General features: G+C 44.4%; 1 protein-coding gene across 1 annotated transcript in view; it reads right to left on the bottom strand.

Annotated features, from left to right (window-relative positions):
- LOC138521306 (long-chain fatty acid transport protein 2-like) overlaps positions 1 to 21,223 on the bottom strand; it is a 450,908-nt gene that overhangs the window by 56,730 nt on the left and 372,955 nt on the right. Inside the window, exons 7-8 of the mRNA XM_069634043.1 lie at positions 20,604 to 20,802; positions 3,705 to 3,802 (exon numbers count right to left, since the gene is read on the bottom strand). Of these exons, the coding sequence (XP_069490144.1) occupies positions 3,705 to 3,802; positions 20,604 to 20,802 (297 nt within the window). The remainder of the gene's footprint in view (positions 1 to 3,704; positions 3,803 to 20,603; positions 20,803 to 21,223) is intronic.

The following is a 21,223-nucleotide window of genomic DNA, read 5'->3' on the forward strand; positions in this document are numbered from 1 at the left end:
GCCCCAGCCTTCCAGATGGACTGTGTTGCCCGGCAGGGGCACCGTCCCTGTGCAGAGCCCCGTCCTTGGGCCTCCTGCACGCGTTGTAGCACCAGCATAGTGCTTGGCAAGAACAACACCAGAGTCAGGATATGATCGACTGACGAGCCGGAAACAGCTCATCCTTTTTATTTACTTGGTCACATGGTTACCCCAAGAGACCATAATACAAGACCTGGAATGTACCATGTCCCCCAGAAGGGGTGACATGCAACAACTGTGACTTGCCAGGTAGCTCAGAAACTGGGTAGCATGATTGTGGAAAATAAAGAACTTGGGTGCGTGTGTAAGCCTGAAGACTGATCATTGCCAATCGAATTCCACAGTAGGGGATAATGAATTCAAGGAATGGTATACATTCCATAAACATATGTTGCCGCATATGTTGCCATCTTTTAGTTTGTGTAGCCTGGGCCAGCCAAGTAGCTCTAGAATCAGTGAGCGAGTCAGTAGATAGATTAGGTGCGTTAATACGTTGTGCGCTTGCGAAGTACGCCATTAGTCTGAAGTTTTTAAACCATAAACATGAGATGAGCATTTACATGCTTAAGAAGAAGGATTATTCTCTAATGCGGAGGGGATCTGAGGATGGATGCTGGGAATGGGCAGGGGGATTAGGCATCCTAGTGGTTGGTTCAGTGCCAGTTGGCGGGGAGGAAAGTGTTATGATCGACCTGAGCAACCATAGTGTCAAGGGCCTATATTAGAGCGGAGCATAACAATTTTGTTCAATGGTGGAATTCATTACTCTTACGGAATGCAAGCAAACACGTAATTAAGGTCCGGGTCCATGTTGAGGGGGGAGCCCAATGTCAGTTTGATAACCTGGGGTCCCTTGTATGGTGGAGCATATGTCTGGTCTAGCAGCTGGTTAGGGGAGGGCGCCCTGCTAAGTTTGAATGTGCATAGAGGTATCAGAGACACAATTCCCTGTTATAAAGAGTACATAAGTCTTGGGTTTACCAAAGCTATATCTACAGACAATTCTTAAGAACGCGCAAGGATGGGGCAGGTAGGAATATTGTGTATTACATACTGTGTTTGCCATAAATTGACTATTACAAAAGGACATTCTGGAAGAGCATTATAGGAACACGTTAAGCTCATGATCCGTGTTGAGCCCTTGGCTGACAGTTCTGTATTTACAGATGAGCTTTGCTTCTTGCTATCTGAAGTCTCAGCTCTCTGTCGCCACCTCTCTACTCTTTGTTGATTATCTCCAAACCTGCAAAGTTGATATCATCTTTCCTGTTAAGATGGTGTTTTTTGCCAATGTTGTGCCAAGGGATATCTTGCGTCTTGTGAGCTCAGTGAATCCAGGCGTTCTCTAATTCTTGTTCTAAGTTCCCTTATGGTGCTGCCAATGTATTTCAAATTGCAGATGCTTATGATCACATATATGACAAACTTAGATTTACAGTTTATGAATTGAGTGACTTTGTGGTTATGAGTTTCAGTGAAACATATTGACTTTGGGTTCTGGGCATACATACACATGGTACAAGTTCCACACTTGTAGAAACACGTAGCATTGGTAGAAGAGAGCCAGTTACAATTCCTAGCTTCAGCCGGTGCCATGAAGGACGGACTCAGCACGGTCTGTAGTGTGGGCGCTTTGGTGTATGACAGTTGGTGTCGAGTGGGTATCCATTGTTGGATGTCTTTGTCAATGCCTAGGAGGTGCCAATGCTTGTTGAATATTCTTTGTACTTGGTCACTGTCTTGATTGAATCTGGTCACATATCGTATGGCATCATTCTGTGTAGTCTGTTTAGTCCGGGGCATCAATAGTGTTTTGCGCGCCCTGTTTGTAGACATAGTTACTGCTGTTTGAATTGATTTGTCAGAATATCCTCTGTCTGAGAATCTGGTTTGCAGTAGGCCGCATTCTTCGTAAAAAAGCCACATTTTTACTGCAATTACGCTTTGTTGTGATAGACTCTCCTTTGGGGATGTTCTGAATCACTCACCTCTGATGGCAGCTTGTGGCAAAGAGTACAGTGGTTTTCGATAGGTGGTTGTTTTTAGTTTGTTTTGATCAACCGTGATTGTGATGTCCAAGAAGTCAATGCATTGATTACTGTAGAACCCTAATAGCTCCGGTCCGAACCGGTTGTTGTTGAGGTGAACCTTAAATGTTTCCAATTGGTCGGGGGTACCTGTCCATATCATCAGCACATCATCTATGTAGAGGTACCATTTGTGTATGTGTTGGTTGTGTTCTTTATTTGACAGGGCATGTACTTGTTCGTAATGATTCATGAACAGGTTAGCCATTGCAGGTACATATATCGCTCCCATTGCAATACTATTTTTTCGGTTTGCAATAGCTTTCATTGAAAATATGCATGTCCATGACTCAGTGACAATCCATGGTCAAACTAAATTGAAACTAATCAAGGCTGATAACATATGACATCTCTTGTGTTTCTCTGTTACCTGAACAGAGATCATGGACACAAATTCTGTGATTCATGAACAGACCTTGGACAAAAACTTGTGGAGGCAGAACAGGGATGACCAGGTATATACAAGGACAACTCTCTTTATCCTTGATACCATTGACAATCAAAGTTCACCTGTCCACATGCACCTGTTACATGGACAAAGACCGTGATTCATGGATAGACCATGGGCAAAAATCAGAGAGAGAACAGGGATAGCCATGTGTATGCATAGACAACTCTGTGTATCTATGATACCATGGACAACCGAAGACCAGGGTCACTCGTTTCACCGGTTGTTGGGATCAAAGAATTTAACCCGCTCTTGCGCCGCTGCTCTCAGTAAGATTTTCTGATCTTTCCTACAATTTCAGCACTTGCATGGCTGAGGCTGCCTCCATTCTTTCACTGTGAGATAAAGTATCATGGGTTGGTCAGCATTCCAAGACTAACTTACCCCTCCCCCTTCTACACTTGCATGTTCTGAATACTCACAAGGCATAGTAGGTTTGTTCCCCTCCTTCTTCCCTCTCTGCTTTTAAATATTGTGTTGTAATTGTTGTAATGTACTTCCCACTCTCCTTCCACTCTCCCTCACTCCCTGCCCTGTGGGCACTTTGAAAAAGTATATTCTTATTGTATAAGCGCCTTACAAGCAAACAATAAATAAATAAATAAACTCTGAGGCCTCAGCAGTCTGGACATGACACTTCTTCATGTCAGGACTTCTTCAGCCACTCGTCCGAATGTCTCTGCCTTCTCTATCTATCACTGTCTCTCTCTACCTTGCTCTCTCTCTCTCTGTCTCTTCCGCCAAACCTTGCTTGCTCCCAAGTAGGTCTCATCCCTTTTAATTCTGTCAGTGGCTCAGTTTCAGGCAGCTGCCAACTGTGCTTGCTACCCAAAGGTCATACGCAGGAAGCTGACCGTGGACGTGCCCATCAGATCTACCCTAAACTGGGCCTCCTCCTCCTCAAATCCATGCTAGCCTGCTCACCTAGCTGTAGTTGTATGTGGGTCCTGCAGTAGACAGGGAAGAGGTAATTCCCTGCCTGTAGTATTTCTACCTGTAACGCTGTTGTCACCTCCATGTCTTGTGTGGCACTTTGCCACCTTTTGAAATAGAAATGTACGAAATCAAGTGTGTAGAACACACAAGGACATTTGCTGTAGATGTAAGAGACAGCATACAAACAGTGCCTTGATCAGGAATGTGCCTACCTGGAACTGACACTCCATAAACGTTTGCTTCTTCTACAATATCATACCCTGCCAGTGCAGCTTCCACCTCTCTCGTTGACACGTTTTCCCCTTTCCACCTAAAAGGTACAAGAACATACATTACAATCTTACATCATATTCGCAATTTTCAACCAGCCATATTTGACAGACCAGAAACCAAATTTCAGTTCGAGTGCCATTTTGAGCACAATATACCCTTTTTCTATAAGGTACGCCTGGTCATATGTTAGCACCTTGATGCCTTGTGGTGTACATCACGCTTAATAAATAGCCTTCACATGATGACATGCTTGATAACATTAATTGTCATGATACTTTCATTAATGTGACTCTAAATAAACTTGAGGATATATCCTGGTGTGGCTGGTGGGTGCAGATGGAAGCACTACACAGCAGGCTGTAATGAGAACTTCCATCTACAGTTTTTTGGAACAATTTCATCTGATCACTTCAGGATCGCTGCAACCTAAGACTACTCTTGTTTGCCAGAAGCAGGGACCCCACTGCCACCATCTTGGCACCATGCTTTTAGAACAGATATCTGAGATGATGCTGGAAGAGTATAGCTATTTGCCATGTTTGGGGTATATTTTGCTATTGCTGCACATGAAGATGCTATCACACATGCCAAATTGTCCACATCACCACAAGAAGTGTAAACCTTCATATGAAACATCAAAGACGGCAGACTTCTAAGCTGGCAAGTCTGAAACAAAGACTTATCAGGTGCAGGGCTTCTAATCTGGTGGGCTTCATACTGCATACAATCAAAATGTTGGTCCTGATTCACAAAGATTTTCACTGGTTCAAATCAGGAGATGCTACAGTGCATTTCAGATTTGCACCTGATACCTTTCACCTGATTCACAAAGCCATAAATGAGAGCATGTCAGCATATTCCTGAAGCATCTCTGAGATACCCTTTATGCAAATATTCTTGAATCACATTTACACATAAGAATAACTGGAATAGCGGGCCACCTGTAGTGTGCTGAAGCCTCACACCCCATGTCCAGGTGGGGCCCGGCCTCCGCACTCACTCTGACTGAAGTAAGGGCTTGGATTGTGCTGGGGTGGACTGCACTGGCAGCTGGCTGGCAATGTGGGATGGGGGTGCTCCTCCTCCCCAGCACATGTCAGACCAGAACCATGTTGGGATGCACATACAGCATTCCAGCCAGGCAAAAAGGTTCAGGATAAGGAAAACCTACTAGAAAGCAACCTTGTGGGAGCAGAGTGAGAGGTGTGCCATAGACAGAATATATATTGTCTTAGCTAGGTCTGATACATTTAGATATCCGCATATAGAAAAACAGAAAGAGCAACAAATGTATTAATGTTGCAGTTGCACAGGTTATAGATAGGGCGGCGTTATAGGCCCGGTGTTTAGTTGTTGTGTTATAGGTATGTATTGATGTACGATACGGCAGAAGACTAGATGAAGGTGAAAGATGGAGTCAGTAAGGTAATGAGGTAGAAGTGAGGTCAGTGTGGCAAAAATTACAGGACTAACACCTTTTTGGATTAGCAAACGATGAACAGACGAGAATGCAGGCCTTGGTGCAGAGCTACAGCTCCGATAGTTCAGCTCCAAAAACAAATCCCTTTTCCCATTCCCCAGGAGAGAAGCCAAGGTCAGAGACACCCATGGTGTGCAGATAAGCAGTAAGTGTTTCCAGCTGCATGGCTGGACGTGATGGGAATTGAAATTTAGCTGGTAGAAGAGCGTCATCCCTGGGCACCTGGAGTTGGGAGGAGATAATGGGGGAGTTGTGTCTGGAACATCTTGTGATTCAGGACAGGAGGAGCAGAGGTGATGCCAATGCATTTAGTACAAGGTTGGGGAAGCAGCGTGTGTGCCTATGGCATCTGGGTTAATGAGAAAGTCTATTATGTAATCAATGGCAGAGTTGGCCTTGCCAAATTTCTTTGACCGCGTCTGGAAGAGGAGGGTGCATATCAAGTGATAGTCCCAAATTTACGAGCTTATCGATAAGAACCCACCAATCACACATCTGCGTTTGGCAGTGATGATGCAGGGGACCATGTGTCTAGGGGAATGGGGTTGGCGTAGATGTGGCCAATCCGTCAAGGGACCATAGGGGGGATCAACATGTTCTATAGGTGGTAGCCAATGAGGGTGGTGTTATACTCATTATTATGCCTAGTACTGGTAAGTTGCAGTTTTTCCGGTATATAAAAGGTGTAACATCTTGAGACAAGATGAGCTCCATGTCAGTTTGGTTCTACTGAACCGTCTGAGACCCTTTTTGCATGCAATAAACCTTGTTTTTCCTTGCAAAGAGGTTCAGAGATTATTTTGGCTGTTTGGATATTTTTTTTTGTACTGTTTTTGAGCTGACATCCTTTCAACCATGAAGCTCTCCTTGCTTCCTGACTCTTGTCTGCATGGGTGGATTTTGAGAGCCGGAGGCCCGGAGTGAAGATGGAGCATTGAGTCTAGTGGAAAAGAGGTAAGAAAGCCTTTTTACAATTTGTGTATGTCTGTATGTGTGTATTATGTGTTCATGCATGCCAGATGTTTATTCATGTAATGTATATATGTGTACGTGCATGTGAATGGCATGTATGTATGTATGCGTTTGAGTGTGTGCGTCATGTGAATGAGAATGCAGTGTATGTGACTGTTCTGGGTGGACATGTGGCGAATGCAATGTGAATGTTGTGTGTGTGTGTGTGTGAGAGAGAGAGAGAGAGAGAATGTAGGAGAAGGTGTCTCTGAATTACCAGGCCTCTTCCAGTTGTTGGGGTGGTCAGAAAAGGTCCCCACAAGCAAGGGGGTTTATGTTGCATTTGCCATATTGATGACTGAGGGTGTGGCATACTGAGCGCGATGTTGCAAATTCAAATGTGTCCAGTGTAGTTAATTATGGATGGGATATGTTACTGTAGTGCTACTTTTTGTTTAGAACTGATACATATTAGCTTACATGCGCACAGAAAGATGAAATATTAAAACCACCAAATGCAACATAAACACAATTCACACGTGGGGTGCTCTAAATAAACTGAGAGACGGGGAAGGTTTTTAATGTGCATGCAAGGAAGAAGACTGATCATAGAGGACCCACTGTGAAGAAAATAGGATAGTTATTAAACATGCATGCACACTGATATACATACATAGGGAATTTGTGAATCTAAATATAGTGGCCTTTTTACAAATGGATTAAAACATGGCAGTCAGAGCTGTTTGCAAAGTGAACTTTGTCTTTTGAGAAACTGATTCTGCAGTATTTCAGAGGCCAGAGCATGGGCGACTAAGTTACTTCAACCTTTGCGGTCAACTCAGCTGAAGTAGCCGGCATGGGGTTTATGGTCTGATACGCATCGCAGACAGCAGATGTAATCTCCTGAATGCATGAGAGCTTGACAGGGGTTTTGCTATTTGCTTTTGGCCAGCAGTAAATCATGGGGTGAGTCAATGAACAAGGCTAAAGTAAATGAAACCCAGGAGTTTCAATTGTATTTTCAGATGTGCTGTGCGCAATGGAATGGCAGTTATTTAGATTAGAATGTTCCAATGGAACCTGTTCACTGGGGAATTAAATAGTTATCTCTAATCCAAAGAGAACTTGTTTACCAAGCATTCTTCAGATTGCTTGAAATATTTATGCATACGCTGTGCTATTAAAAGTTAATGTTAAAAGGGATTAGGCGAATAATTACTAGTAATGAATTATGTTTGTATACAAATTATTAACTGGATGATGATGTCATGACCTACCAAGGACAAATCCCAAAAGAAGGTGTGATCTACACAAGAGCTGAAAATGGTAGTTACGATAACAGCTGAAAGATGGGATTTCTTTGAAGAGGTTTTTGTCCAATCACATTTGGGGGTGGATTGTAATAAAGTATCTGGGAGTTTTTTAACAGTTTCAAAAATGTATATAAGATGTGAACTGATGTGGTTCATTGAGACTTGGGTTAGTTTGGTTCTAGAGCATAATCTAACTGCTCCCTGGATGATTGTACAATAAGCTTGCTTTATGTACAAAACATGCACCCGTTCCTCAGGTGGTGGGCCTGCTTGGGTTAAGGTGATTAAGGGGCCCACCCCCTCAAATTTCTGTTTGGAACCCCTTTGGTTCCTACCCCTCATTGGGCCGGTTTGCTCCCAGCCCACTCTTGGCCCAACTGATTCTCACCCCACCTTGGGGTCTTGGGTTTCACACCCCTTCTTGGGGTATTTGGTTTATCAGCCCCTCTTGGGCAATTTGATTCCTCACCCCTTCTTGGGGGGTATGGATTCTCTCCAGCCCTTCTTGGTTGTTTGGTTTCTCAGCACCTCTTGGGCTATTTGGTGTCTCACCGCTTCTTGGGATATATGGATTCTCACCTTGTTTTGGGCTTTCTAGTTCCTTAGCCCCTCCTGGGCTGTTTTCTTTCTCACCCCTTATTGGGGTATTATCGGGTCTGACCGCCCATCTAGGGCCCTTGGACACACCAGGTACCCTGTTTTTTGTGGCAGCATTCCTTAGGGGAGGCAGTCTCCTAGTCTGATGTGGAATCGTGTCATCGCAGTTCCAGCTTCTCCTCGGTCTTCCTTGTCTATTCGCTGGTGTCGTTTCTTCCCATCGGCTCATGACCAGACTAAGGTGTCGGTTCCAGCAGGCACCGGTTGACCACTTTCCGTGTGGTTGAGCCTTGTAACAGGCAGCAGCACTCTGCCGACTTTCTCGCTCTCCACTCTGGTTGCATGATGCTGCTTCCTGGCTCCACCTCAAAGGAGACATTCCCTCCTCTGTGCTTTTCTCCTGCTCTCCTTCTTTGTGTCGGTCTCATGGGACCTTTTTGTTCCTTCCTATTAGGAGATGGGACACTCAATCGGTCCTGTCCTTCATGCAAGGCTGGCAACAATACAGGGTCAAAAATCACACCAGTCACTTATCTAAGGATATTTACACAGTTTTTGTTCGCAATCACCATATAGTCAATAAAGACATTAGTTTCCTGGGACCAGGGGGGTAGCACATATCCCTTTTAAGGGGTGGCCTGACCTTTAAGGGGGAGAGCCAGACCCAGTTGGATCCTGCTAGCCCTGTCCCCTAGGGGGTGTTAAGCTTAGCAGGCTCACCTCCCTAGTTCCCTTGCCTACCGCATAAACATTCTTATGTTTATTCACAGGAAGGGCAAGCTACAAATAATGTTTGGATTACAAGACAATGGCCCTCATTACGAGTTCGGCGGTAACCATGCCGCTGTTGGCGGCAAGGCTGCCGCCGAAATCGGGTCGGGGTCCGGGTTCTCGGAATGAGGACTTACTGGGCCATTCCGAGTTCAGAAGGCCCGGAAATTCCTCCCTCCAAGGACCCGGACATGGTCCTTCCCCATTCCCAATTCAGCCCCCATAGGGCTGAATGGGAATGGGAGAGGGAGCAAACAACAGGCCATTACGAGATGGCCTGTTGTTTGCTCCCTCTTCCCCTCGCGGGACCCGGTAAGCACGCCTGGTTTTTCCAGGCGTTGCTTCCCGAGTCTCGCGAGGGGACCTCGTAATGCGGCGGTACGGAGTGAACGGCGCCGTTCACTCCGTACCGCCAGGGTCGTAATGAGGCCCAATGCCTATTTTTTCAAATGTAAACATATTTTAACTTGTCTAACAAAATGCCAGTCCTGAAAGAGAACTATTTTCAGTCTCTAAACTTATTTTATTCCCAAATTCCCACAATTAATATTAATATACTCTTATATCAAATAACTATCTGGTAACCCACAATATATACCAATATAAAAACATTTTCACACTGGCTGCCCTCATACATTTCCATGATAGCAGCACAAATGTATCGCAGTATTTACTAATAAGAGCATACTCATGTTTGCTTTGCACATAATTCCAGTAATGATACTATAGGAAAACATGTCTAAGCTGGCTCTGCCAATATATGCTACTATCTCCGCGTAGGAACATACTCGTATTGGCTTTGCCCTTAAAACTACTATGCCACAATAAGAGAACATTTTCAAATTGGTTTCATCAATGTAGGCCAGTCTAGACATGTAATAACACTTTTCATGTTTTCTGTATCATAGATGCCCAGTAAAAAATGCCATGCCACAGTATGGTATAGCTAGACTTGCTGCATCAAAATGCCAGTCTAGCCATGTAATAACAATTATCGTGCTTGCTTTATCATAGATGTCCACATATATGACATATATGCCATGACATATATGATGCCACAATACGAAATGCATGGACTGGATATACCAAAATGGCAGTCTAACCACATTATAACACTTTAGCATTAATGCCCAGTAACAAAATGCCTGCCTTTTACCACCAGCACCTTGCAGGTACACATAATCACATTCATACCCATTCTCCCACCATTCACGCACCCATACACCTTCTTTGGAAAAGAGGTTGTTCACTGAAAAATGTAATGCCTTAAAAATGTTGGCCATATAAAAGTGATGTATTGGAATTTCTTTTTTACATCCTATGGAAAATATGCTTCAAAATGAGGCTGCAAGTCCTGCCATTAAAGGACTTGGGCACCACCATTTTGTCAGCATGTACCGTTTCAGCAGTTTGTGTTAGTGCTGTGGTCTTGTGGCAAAAATCAAGCAATAACCCCCTATTTGGAGCTTTTGCTTATTGCTCCCGGAGAGCAGAGCAGATTTTAGCATACTAGCAGTTCAACTTGGTATGTACCACATATTCATGGGATGAAGGGGCGACAAAGCTGATGCAATTTGGTGGCCTGAAAGAGAAGCACAGCCTTTGTAGTGGAATATATGCAGATTCGGAGGCATGGAGGAGCGGACATATTGCACCATTTCCTGCTTAGTTCTCCACATAGCCAATCATATGGTCTCACCGCTATTTGCCCCCTACTGTGGGTGCCCCCTTTGACCCAACCAGACCCTCACCCTTGCTGCCAGCATGCCAGATACGGGGGATAGGGGTGAGAGCTTGCCCGGCCTCATCAGTTGCTTGACCTCCTACTTGAGGACCCTGAAGCGCATGATTCTTGCCATGGAGATGGTAAGTGGCAACTCGTGTGGGGAGGCAGAGCCTCTAAAGAACTCCCAAACTATTCAGCTGCCTGCCCCGATGCCCAGGGGGTGGGGCAGAGGAAGCAGGCGTGTAGGCGGGGCAGGAATTATAAACACTCATCTGTGCACCAGGCTCCACTGGACATCATGGAACAGCAGGCCACTGGCAGCCAGGGATATACTGCAACACACAGGCTGGGACACAGTTATATGGCAGGAACAGCGCTTTTGGAAGGCTGGCAGGTTGGACCACAGTCGGTCATTTGGCAGGGCTGGGCACATTTAGTCAGATGGAAGTTGGTGCATCTGGAACACAGTCAGCCATGTGGCAGGGCTGGGCAGAGCTAGTCAGATAGCAGAGGGCGCTTCTGGAAGAGTTTTACACAGGGCTGCTTGAGAGTTACATCTTATGTTACTTGATATCTTAGTATACAAGTAAATAATTGCAACATTTCATGTGAGAGAGGCAGAAGGATCTCGGTAGTGTGAATGGCCAGTGGGGTGGTTAAGCATATGTCACAGTAGATACTTTGAGGGTTGCCTGCTTCTGAAAAGCTGGTGAGGTTGGGCTATACCCACAACACATTGGGCTGTACCCCCTACAGTAGCAGTAACACGCTAGAATACTGAGCATCAACCAGCTATTACTGTAGTATCTGACAGTACCTACATGTATACTAGCAGAACAGTGGCATTCAGTGCAGTCATTTATGAAGGATTGTGATTTTCCAACCTAGAAATTCTTATGTGCTGTTAAATATAACCTTTTCATATAGCAAATCAAAGGGGTGTCTGGGAGTCTCTCTACCAGCACGAACACAGCCCAATGACCTGGTCTTGGGTGGATGGCCCCTGGGAGAGTCAACCAAGTCTTTAGCTCACTGTCCCTTTCACAGAGGAGAATATCCCTGCATATCAGTATTTTCCTGCCCAGGGGCAGTCCAGCACCAAAATGCTAGGCAATTCTTCTCTGAACAAGAGTGCCAACAGCATCCCCAGACACGTGTTTCGGCCTAGTCGGGCCTCATCAGTGAGGTGGAGCTCTGCCTCTCTAAGAACAGTGAGGAGCTGTGCCTCTCTAAGAACAGTGAGCAAGGGGTCCACGTCTGGATTCCCCCGTAACTTAGGGTGAGACCCAAAGTTACTTAATATGCAAATCAAAGGGAGGTCTGGGAGTCTCTCTACCAGCATGAACACAGCCCAATGAACTGTTCTTGGGTGGATGGCCCTTGGGAGATTCTCAACCAAGTCTTTAGATCACTGTCTCTTTCACAGAAGAAAAATATCCCTGCATATCAGACTTTGTCCTGCCCAGGGGCAGTCCAGATTCGAAATGCTTGGCAATTCTTCTCTGAACAAGAGTATCAACAGTAACCCCAGACACGTATTTCGGCCTAGTCGGGCCTCATCAGTGAGGTGGAACTGTGCCCCTCTAAGAACAGTGAGCCAGGGGTCCACGTCTGGATTCCCCATGTGCCTTAGAGTGAGTCCCAAAGTTACTTAATATGCAAATCAAAGGGGAGTCTGAGAGTCTCTCTACCAGCACAAGCACAGCCCAATGACCTGTTCTTGAGTGGATGTCCCCTGGGAGAGTCTCAAACAAGTCTTTAGCTCACTGTCCCTTTCACAGAGGAGAAATATCCCTGCATATCAGTCTTTGTCCTGCCCAGGGGCAGTCCAGCACCAAAATGCTAGGCAATTCTTCTCTGAACTAGAGTACCAACAGCAACCCAGACACGTGTTTCAGCCTAGTCGGGCCTCATCAGTGAGGTGCAGCTTGGCCTCTCTAAGAACAGTGAGCCAGGGGTCCACGTCTGGATTCCCCTGGTAACTTAGGGTGAGACCCAAAGTTACTTAATATGCAGCTCAAAGGGGGGTCTGGGAGTCTCTCTACCAGCACTAACACAGCCCAATGACCTGTTCTTTGGTGGATGGCCCCTGGGAGAGTCTCAGAGGCCATGTTTGTGCTGGTAGAGAGACTCCCAGACCCCCCCTTTGTTTTGCATTTTCATATAGCTCTTCAGTCCAGACTCCATTGGACTAAGCTCTGAAATAAAATAATAGGTGCTCATAATTACCCAATTTAATGCCTTCAGACGGATGAAGGCTGAGATTGTGCTGCTAGGACTTGAACCTGTGTTCTGCGGGCGTACACTTATTTACAATATGTTAGGCGGGTGGGCGCTTTGACAGTACAGTGCTAATGCTGAGGAAACCGGCAAAGAGGTGAGAAGAATGCTGATGAATGCTGAAAGGGTTAGTAGGTGACAGACATTGACGAGGGTACACGCTGGTGGACAAAGTCAGGTCACTTTTTCAGAAGGCAGATGCTGCCTGCCCCTCCCCTTCCCCCATGTATTTGGGGGGAAATAAAAGTAAGATAGTTGGCTCTGCACAACCGAGGCCAGGGATTTGAACCGTGGTCCCTGGATCAGACACTGCACCACTAGACAATATGACCAGATGTAAACATTGCAACGACTGAACATATAATGTGGGACATTGCTATTCAGGATACATTTTGATACGCTTTCTCGAGTATAAAATGTGCACACCTTTTATAATTTTCCTACACCATTATAAGATAACTTTGTGCAGTAGCACCTGGAGCATTCCAAGTGCTAGATGGAATTACCAATAAACGATTGCAGACCCAAATAATCAGACAGAATCAAAGAATATGGCAAAATACTACTTTATTTTCAGCTCACTAAAGTAGGGAAACCTAGTGAACAAACAGATTGCTGCTCACTCACCCTCAAATACATTGCAATTACACAAGAGGTTTATACCTTGATGTACGTCAGCTCTGATCTCATCCTACGTGGCAAACAGTAAAAAGGAGGGGTTGGTTAGGGGAACATATATACCTATTCTTTGTTAAGGTGTTAGAAACACAATTGGCTGCCCTGGTAGGCATGCCTTGAACTATCTCTAACTACGTATAACACAGATTAATAGCAGAATAACAACAGCCAATTGGCTGCTGCAATAATGTATGGGCCATCGCTATGTTGGCCCTTGTGATTAGTTGGCATATTCTCCCAACCATGGACATTCGGCTCGTTAGCCGTAGGTAAGCAAAATGAAACCAGGTTCGGGGATCAATGTCAGACCAGTGCCCACTTGACCAGCCTACCATCTCTCAACAGTTAGGCCCTAAGCCAAGGCTTCTTCTTTGTAGTTGACCTTGCTGACTGTTCTCTTCCTCTGGACTTTTAAGGGAGTGAGGGTACATTGCTATCTTCATCTGGTGCTTAATGAGTAAGGCCTGTTTTCCAGTCTTGCCCCATGTGTGAGGAGACCACGATTTTGTCCATTGTGACCTTTTATTTAGTGCTGTTTGATTCAATTAAACTGGGTGCTATTACTCCTCTTGGCCTCTGGAGACTTGGTGGCTCTGTCTTGCATATGCTTTCTGCATCTTTGATTGTTCAATATTTGGCACTTGCAAATGTTCACTCCTTTACTTAATCTAAGAGAAATTTGTCATGCGTATGTAGGTTATCCTCTCTGACTCTTCTTGTTCCTTGCAATTACTTCTTGATGTGGCATCCTTGATCACAAGCCAAACAGATATTCTTGGTTCCTTCCACAAAGCTGTTTTCCATCGCCTGTCACCTGTGCAGCCTCTGTCTCTCTCCTTCATGCTTCCTGCTTATTATTTATACAGAGTCGATGTCCATCTTTTCATCATGGCTGCTTTACCCATGTTATATTTTTTACTGCAGCAAGCTTCTATATGTCTCATCTACCTTGCGTTTCTGCGTATGTACATTTACTGCATCTCTTCTCACTTATCTTCTCAGTGTATATGATTACTTTGTATTTGCATAAATGTTACTTTGTTGCTTCAGTCATATCTTTATTCTTTAAGTATTCACATATCGTTTCAGTGTGCCCTTGTATCTTCTCTTCATGACATCACTTTACTCTTGTCAGATATCACTTGCAGCTCTTCTATGTTCAATAGTGTACGCGGACATTCTTCTACCACATCAGCTCGCGGGTACATATGGTACGGTTGTCTGAGCGCATAACGACTCTCATATCTTTGGTGTGGTATTGGAACGATATCAGGTGTCGTGCACAGTGATTTCTTGCTGTTCTTCCAATATGACGGAGGTGAGGGGGTGGGCACTATAGATGACGTGTACTTCTGCCTCTCTACAATTTCCTCTTGGGTTCATTTTTGTGTGTTGACATTAAGAAAGGCCAAACATTCGTCATGTGCACTTTGTTCGTTTATGCCAAGCTAATTGAATGCAATTTGCATATTTCACTTTGATATGTGATTTACCGTTGACGTCTCTTTCCATTGCATAACTTAATAAACACCCCCTCACCCAGTTTTTTAAAAGACTTGTGCCTTTACCCCATGTCACAGCTTGTTTTCCCTTTGCACGTTGGTACTTGTAGTGTTGTTTTTACCATTATAAGTCCCAGCATGAAAAACCAGGACTGGCAAAAGGTGGCATGCATGATACGGGGCCACTTGACAGCTGCTGGTGCTTAGCAACACAGGTAGCTGAGAGGGTTCTAACATATTTAGCAAAAAAGGCCAGTGCAAAAGATCTTATTTGAGAGAGAGTGTGATAGTCAGCAGTTTAACACTCAAAATCAGCCATTTAGCACATTTATGGGCCTACTTCACAGAAGCCTTTTATAAGGCTACAATCCCATTGGAAAACTCCCTGTGAATCAGGCCCTAATAGTTTTTCAGAAAAAAGGAAATGGGTAAGGTACCATGCTGCGCCTTTTGGAAGTGTGCCGCAGTCTCTTGCATTTTCACCTCCAAATCTTTTAACAGTGGGGTTGCCCCCCCCCTTAGGGGGGAAGGAAGAAAGTCCAGAGGGGACACAAGGCTCTACCAAAAAGGGGGTACCATGGCTACCATCATTAGAAAGTATAAGCAGATTTGGTATCTTGGGGACCCCAGCCACAATATATTCACTGTTGGGGTCAGGGGGATGGCTCAGCATGAAAAATAAGTTTGTATATCACTGGTTAAATAGGAGATGTGAAATTGGATGTCATTCCTGGTTTAGAAAACTATTATGTGAACCTGCTCAAATGAAAACTCTGTCTCAAGCAACTCAGCGCTGTTAAAAAAAAAGAAAATCTACAAAATTGGGCATTCTGTTCTGCCTGGACTTGCCCAGGCCGGTTACTCTTGCAAAACTGATCTATGCGCCAGTGTCCACTCTTGTATGCAGTCGTACAGCGCAAGAATTTAATGAGAAAAACGAAGTGCGTGGCCAAGGGTACCAAAACTGTTGGAGCTAACATCCGAAAGCATCGCAAAATGCTGAGTAACAACCTATATGCCACTGCCCTGACTTAAAGGCAATGCCCCATTTATGTTTTAGGGATACCCCACCCGCAGACACTTTCGAGCAGGACACACTCAGGCTTACCATTTTGCATGGATGTGTGGGCTTCTGCAGTCGTCTCATGCTCCTGGAACTTTGGCAAAATTGGAGAAAATATATGAAAATTATACGAGCTCCTCTTAAGGGCCAAAAAAGCCAAGGCCGCCTTCATATTGACAAGATTTTCAGAACAGAGACTGAATTGCAACTTTAGTTCCCTCGAGTTTGAGCGCTCTGGGTGATTCGAGATGACAGCATTTTCTGCTCTCCAGCAGCAATAAGCAATAGCTCCCAGTAGGGGATTCTAAACACCCCAACACAGGTTCTGAAATTGACATCTGCACCCTCTCAGATCTCTGGGATTCAGGCTTTTTTCCTGCACCTAAGGTTCTTTTTTGTGCCCTGGGTATTTCTACTATTACCTAAACCACATTATAAGTTAGACTTGAAAATGTGCTGATTTCTGTCATTAGGGACGTCATTCCATGAGTTGACATCACACAGCTTTCCAAAATCTACCCCCTTGAAAACTGGTACTTTCAGGACCTTGGAGATCATAAGGAACATTAGGTTTATCAAGCTACACATTTAATTTATATATTTGTGGTTGAACTTGCAAATTCATGAAACCCACTTACTGAAAAATATCTTTCCCTGATCGTTGATAGACATATCAACTGATTAAGACCCTGATTAAGGGATTTATTCTCTAAACGCGTTGGGTCAATTAATAAAACAAATAATGAAAAATGTATATATTTCTTTGAAAGAAAATAATGCTTTGATGTGAATTTATTGTGTAAAAAGAAAATGTATGGGCTTCATCCATAACACCAATTAGTATTTTAAACATAATTGTCATTCTTTCGAAAAAGTTGTAAATCTGTGTTAAACACTCATTAAATGTTTGACTTTTTTTGGCCTATGACAATGTGCAGTGGCCAGGAGATCCCTATCCTTGGGAACTTTTTCATGCTTTGTTTGTTGTTCAGGCCATGTCTCAGGACTGACCTTTATTCCCTGCATCTTAAGACGTATGAAATAGAACATTCAATATACGGCTTTACCCTTTTACTGTAAATATATACAGTAGTGAGTGCATTGTGTCTCATTTTGGATATTTCGTTTACTCTCTCAGATCCAGCCAGACCCTCTTCACTTCCACTAAAACAGACATCAGGCAGCACGGTTGTTATCAATCATCAGAATGCTTGGCTTTGCAGATGCTTCTTTTCATAATTATGATGGGTTTAATGTTACAGAAGCCTAAGGGGAGAAATCTTTATGATAGACTGCGTTGACCAACTAAATTCTAAAACATATTCACAGTGCTTGATTTGCACAAAAAAAAAAGTGCGAGGGCTCAAATATTTTCTAACATGCCATGTCAGCATGGGCAATTCGCTGCCTACTGTTGCTACCACCCAAGCCTGCTCCCCATGCTGTCAACATATATGGGGTTAAAGCTGCAAATCCCACAGGCTTATTGTGGTTGACGGATGTCCTCACTACGACATTTGTGTGATTTACAAATGCCAATCAACAAACAAATTAAAAAACATACTTGCGGTGTCTTGACATGGGACACATGTTTAAGTGTGTCTTTAAACACAATAATCATTTAGATGTTGCTCTGATTCTATGGGTGTTTATTATTTGACTGGCAGTGAACATAATAAAGTTGCCAAAACACCACATCATGATCAAACTGCGTCTGAGGCAATTAGTGCCGGGGCTCAGAAATAAGTGCCAGGGCTGAGCCCTGGAAAACACCCCCACAAACTAAGCACTGACTATCCAGGTTCAGAACAACTAAAATTAAGTGAAACCATTTTTATTCGATTGATTAGATCCAACTTTTCTCATACGGGTTCCTTGAGGATACCCCAAACATGACTGCATTTTACTATTCTGCGGGTCAATGAGCGCCGGGCTTCACTAAGAGTATCTTCATAATTGTTAAAAAATGTCTATGCTGTTTTAAATACTTTTTTTTTTAAATACCACAGAATACCGAGTTGGGATTGTGTGGAATATTTTCGGCATGGGGTACACAGAAAGTACTGTATTGGGAAATTAACACATATTAACCCCATGTCATAATAGTCTGCACTTTACCAACCACCAGTTTGGTGCTATTTAAAAAATATGAGGTCTTCAAAATAATACGCGTTTTACCATTATAATCATACTGAAAGAGGTTTTATTCTATGGTCAAGAATGGAAAGAAAGCTATATGTTGGGCTACCCGGGCAGAAGGATTCGTCTTCCCAAAGCCTGGAAATGTATATGTACAAAAAAAGGAATCATAGTGGTAGGTAAGACTGGATAAACACAAGCCACTCCTAGTCAAACATTGATGAGGAGTGGTTCAACGCATGTCATGAGAGGGGTGTCCTTCTGTTGGAGGTTCTGTGCTCATAAGCAAACTTTCCTGAGGTGTGTTATGTTAAGTGACTTCTCAACCTGCTGTAAATGGGGGCACACTAGCCGCTAAACGCCTATTCTAGCTACTGTACCAATCGGCAAAGACTTGGAACCCTGTGAGTAAGATCTGGTCAGGTCGTTGGTTTAACAAACGCATGGACACACACTACTCTGGTGTGTGCTGGAAACTGGCATAATGAATTACGGGGGTAGCTAAAGTGACCTTACAAAATGTGCAACACATAACCTTTGACCTAATTACATTACAAATACACCTTCAACAAGCCTGTGATCAGACCGTGACGCTGAGTAAATCACAGGAAGCGACTGTAAAATTGATAAATACTTGACTAGAGTCCTCGGTCAGTCTCGTCCGTTCATTTGCCATTCCCTGATCCTTGTTGAAAATGGGTGACAATATGTATAAAGAAATACGGTTTGTCAGTGTAAGGTGAGAAAGTAAACCTGTGACTTTTCTGCAGAGGCCAGTGCAAGGAGTGAGAGGAGGATATGTATGTGCCTTGTTATGCATTTTTATGCCTTTTAATGATATGATAAGTCATTCATAAAGCACATGTACACACGTGTTTCTAGGCACGACAAGGGAGGGAATACAGAGGGAGGACAAAACAAACGAATTACTAGGTATTGTGTCATTCAGATTGTGCAAGTGCAAAACGCAAAAGTGGAGGGGGTTGGGGGGAGTGCAAGGGAGGGGGAAGTGCAGCCAGGGCAGCGCAGCTCTGATTAAGTGCAGGGAGGCAGGAGACTGTAGGGTTCTAGATACAGCCCCAAAGTGCACGGTAGGACCAGAGGCAGTGCAGGGGCTGCTGGTCATGGGGGAGCCTATTACCAGCTAGACTGAATGTAGCCAGGCAACCAGTCAGCGCAGCAGACAAGTCAGTCAGCAGGAAAGAGAGAGAGAGAAAGCAGAAGCGAAAAGGAAGGTCTTGAGCTGCTTCCGGAACTTCAGGTGGTCCAGCTTAAGTTTGAGAGGGGCAGGGAGGACATTCCAGAGGGAGGCACCTGCAGAGGAGAGAAATCTCCACCCCACTCACTGCCTGCAGAAGCGTCTGACCCTCAGAGTTGGAGGTGGCTGAGCGAAGGGCTCGAGAAGGAAGATGTTTATGAAGAGAGAGTTGGATGTAGAGTGGGCCCCGGCCTCAGAAAGCCTTGTGGACAATGCAGAGGGTCTTGAACTTGAACAATGCAGCTTACAGAAATCGATTGAAAATTGTTAGGTAAAACGACAAAATATGCACCAAAACATCCTTCAAATTGTCTAAACGTTTTGCTATTGTTGGAAACGTCATTGTTGTACAAAGCCATTCCATTCTACCAAAGCCTATGTCACGCTTACTGGCTCATTTTGGTTCAACTAGTTGTGTATGTTGGCTGTAGGATTTGAATATGTGGGATGGTATTGCAGCCCTGAGGAAGACCTCGATGAGGAGGTTGAACCACGTGTTGGCGGCCAAACTAGTAAAAGATATACGCCAAACCTGGATGGCGTTAGACTTAGTTTGAAAAATAGTGTAAGCCATAAGCAATGGTATTTGGGTATGGCGCCAAGGGTCCAGCACATATGTTTATTGATGCTTTTGTAGTGACTCTGGGTTGGGGTCACTATCTGGACCAGTGCTGACCGGTTACCCTTCATAAAAGGTAGTGAGTGAAGAAGTAGCTCAGAGGAGTACTAACCGAACAGTTTGTGTACAATTGTTTTAACTAAAGTCCGCCTGTGATCTGTCATGTAAAATGTGCTCCCACTTTGCGGACAGATGACATCTGAGAAGTGTGCACATGCAAAACCTCCACCTTTTCCTGAAGAGGGCTCAGGCTGACATGACAGGGCCCCCTACAAAGAACCCAGGTGAGTGGCCTCCTCCAAGGATCCCATGATGGGGCGCAGGGACACGTGCCTTATTTGCCATCCCATAAAGACGTCTCTGCGGACCACCAAAGCCCAGGCGACCTCTATGGATGCCCATAGTTGCTGAGCTGCCTGTACACAGGGCCAACAAAGACATATGAAGCCCTGCTTCCTCACCGGAAGGTGTCACCAACTCGATCTTGAAAGAATACGAAACCCTCCTGGTCGAACATTAGCAAGTCCCCGCTGTTGAAGTAGAGGTCTCCTTTACTGAAGACGTCCTTCAGGATCTTCTTCTCCGTCGAGCGTTTATCCCCAGCATAGCCACGGAACTTTGAATGCTTGGTTATCTTTGAAACAAAAAGGCCTGTTTCTCCTGTGGGCACACAAAAAAAATCAAATGTGAGGCACTATCAAATCCACCATTTGAAGCATTCCAGACCTGTCGCATGGAGCCAGTCCCTGGAGTCAATCCCTGGAGTCAGTCCCTGGAGTGATATCTGATCCATAAAAACAATGTGCCAAATGTTTACGCATTGTCCTACGCCTTAGATATCACTCCAGGCCATTTCCATTGGTTTTGCTCGCGGTCTAAGCCCGTTTGCCAGCAAAAGGTGAATACATTTACGAAAGCATGACATTTTCCTGCTGGCTCAAATGCAGTGGATTTCTACGGAATCCACGTTCTAAAAGCAGTCGGAATCCGTTGTAAATGTCACCTGGCTCACATAAATGGCTAAAAGGCATTTACACACTTATTCTCTGAATTGCAAAAAGGTGTAAAGATGATTTCTACT

This window comes from Ambystoma mexicanum, chromosome 13 (assembly GCF_040938575.1).
Source record: "Ambystoma mexicanum isolate Mex_15411 chromosome 13, UKY_AmexF1_1, whole genome shotgun sequence".
Lineage (NCBI taxonomy): Eukaryota > Metazoa > Chordata > Amphibia > Caudata > Ambystomatidae > Ambystoma > Ambystoma mexicanum.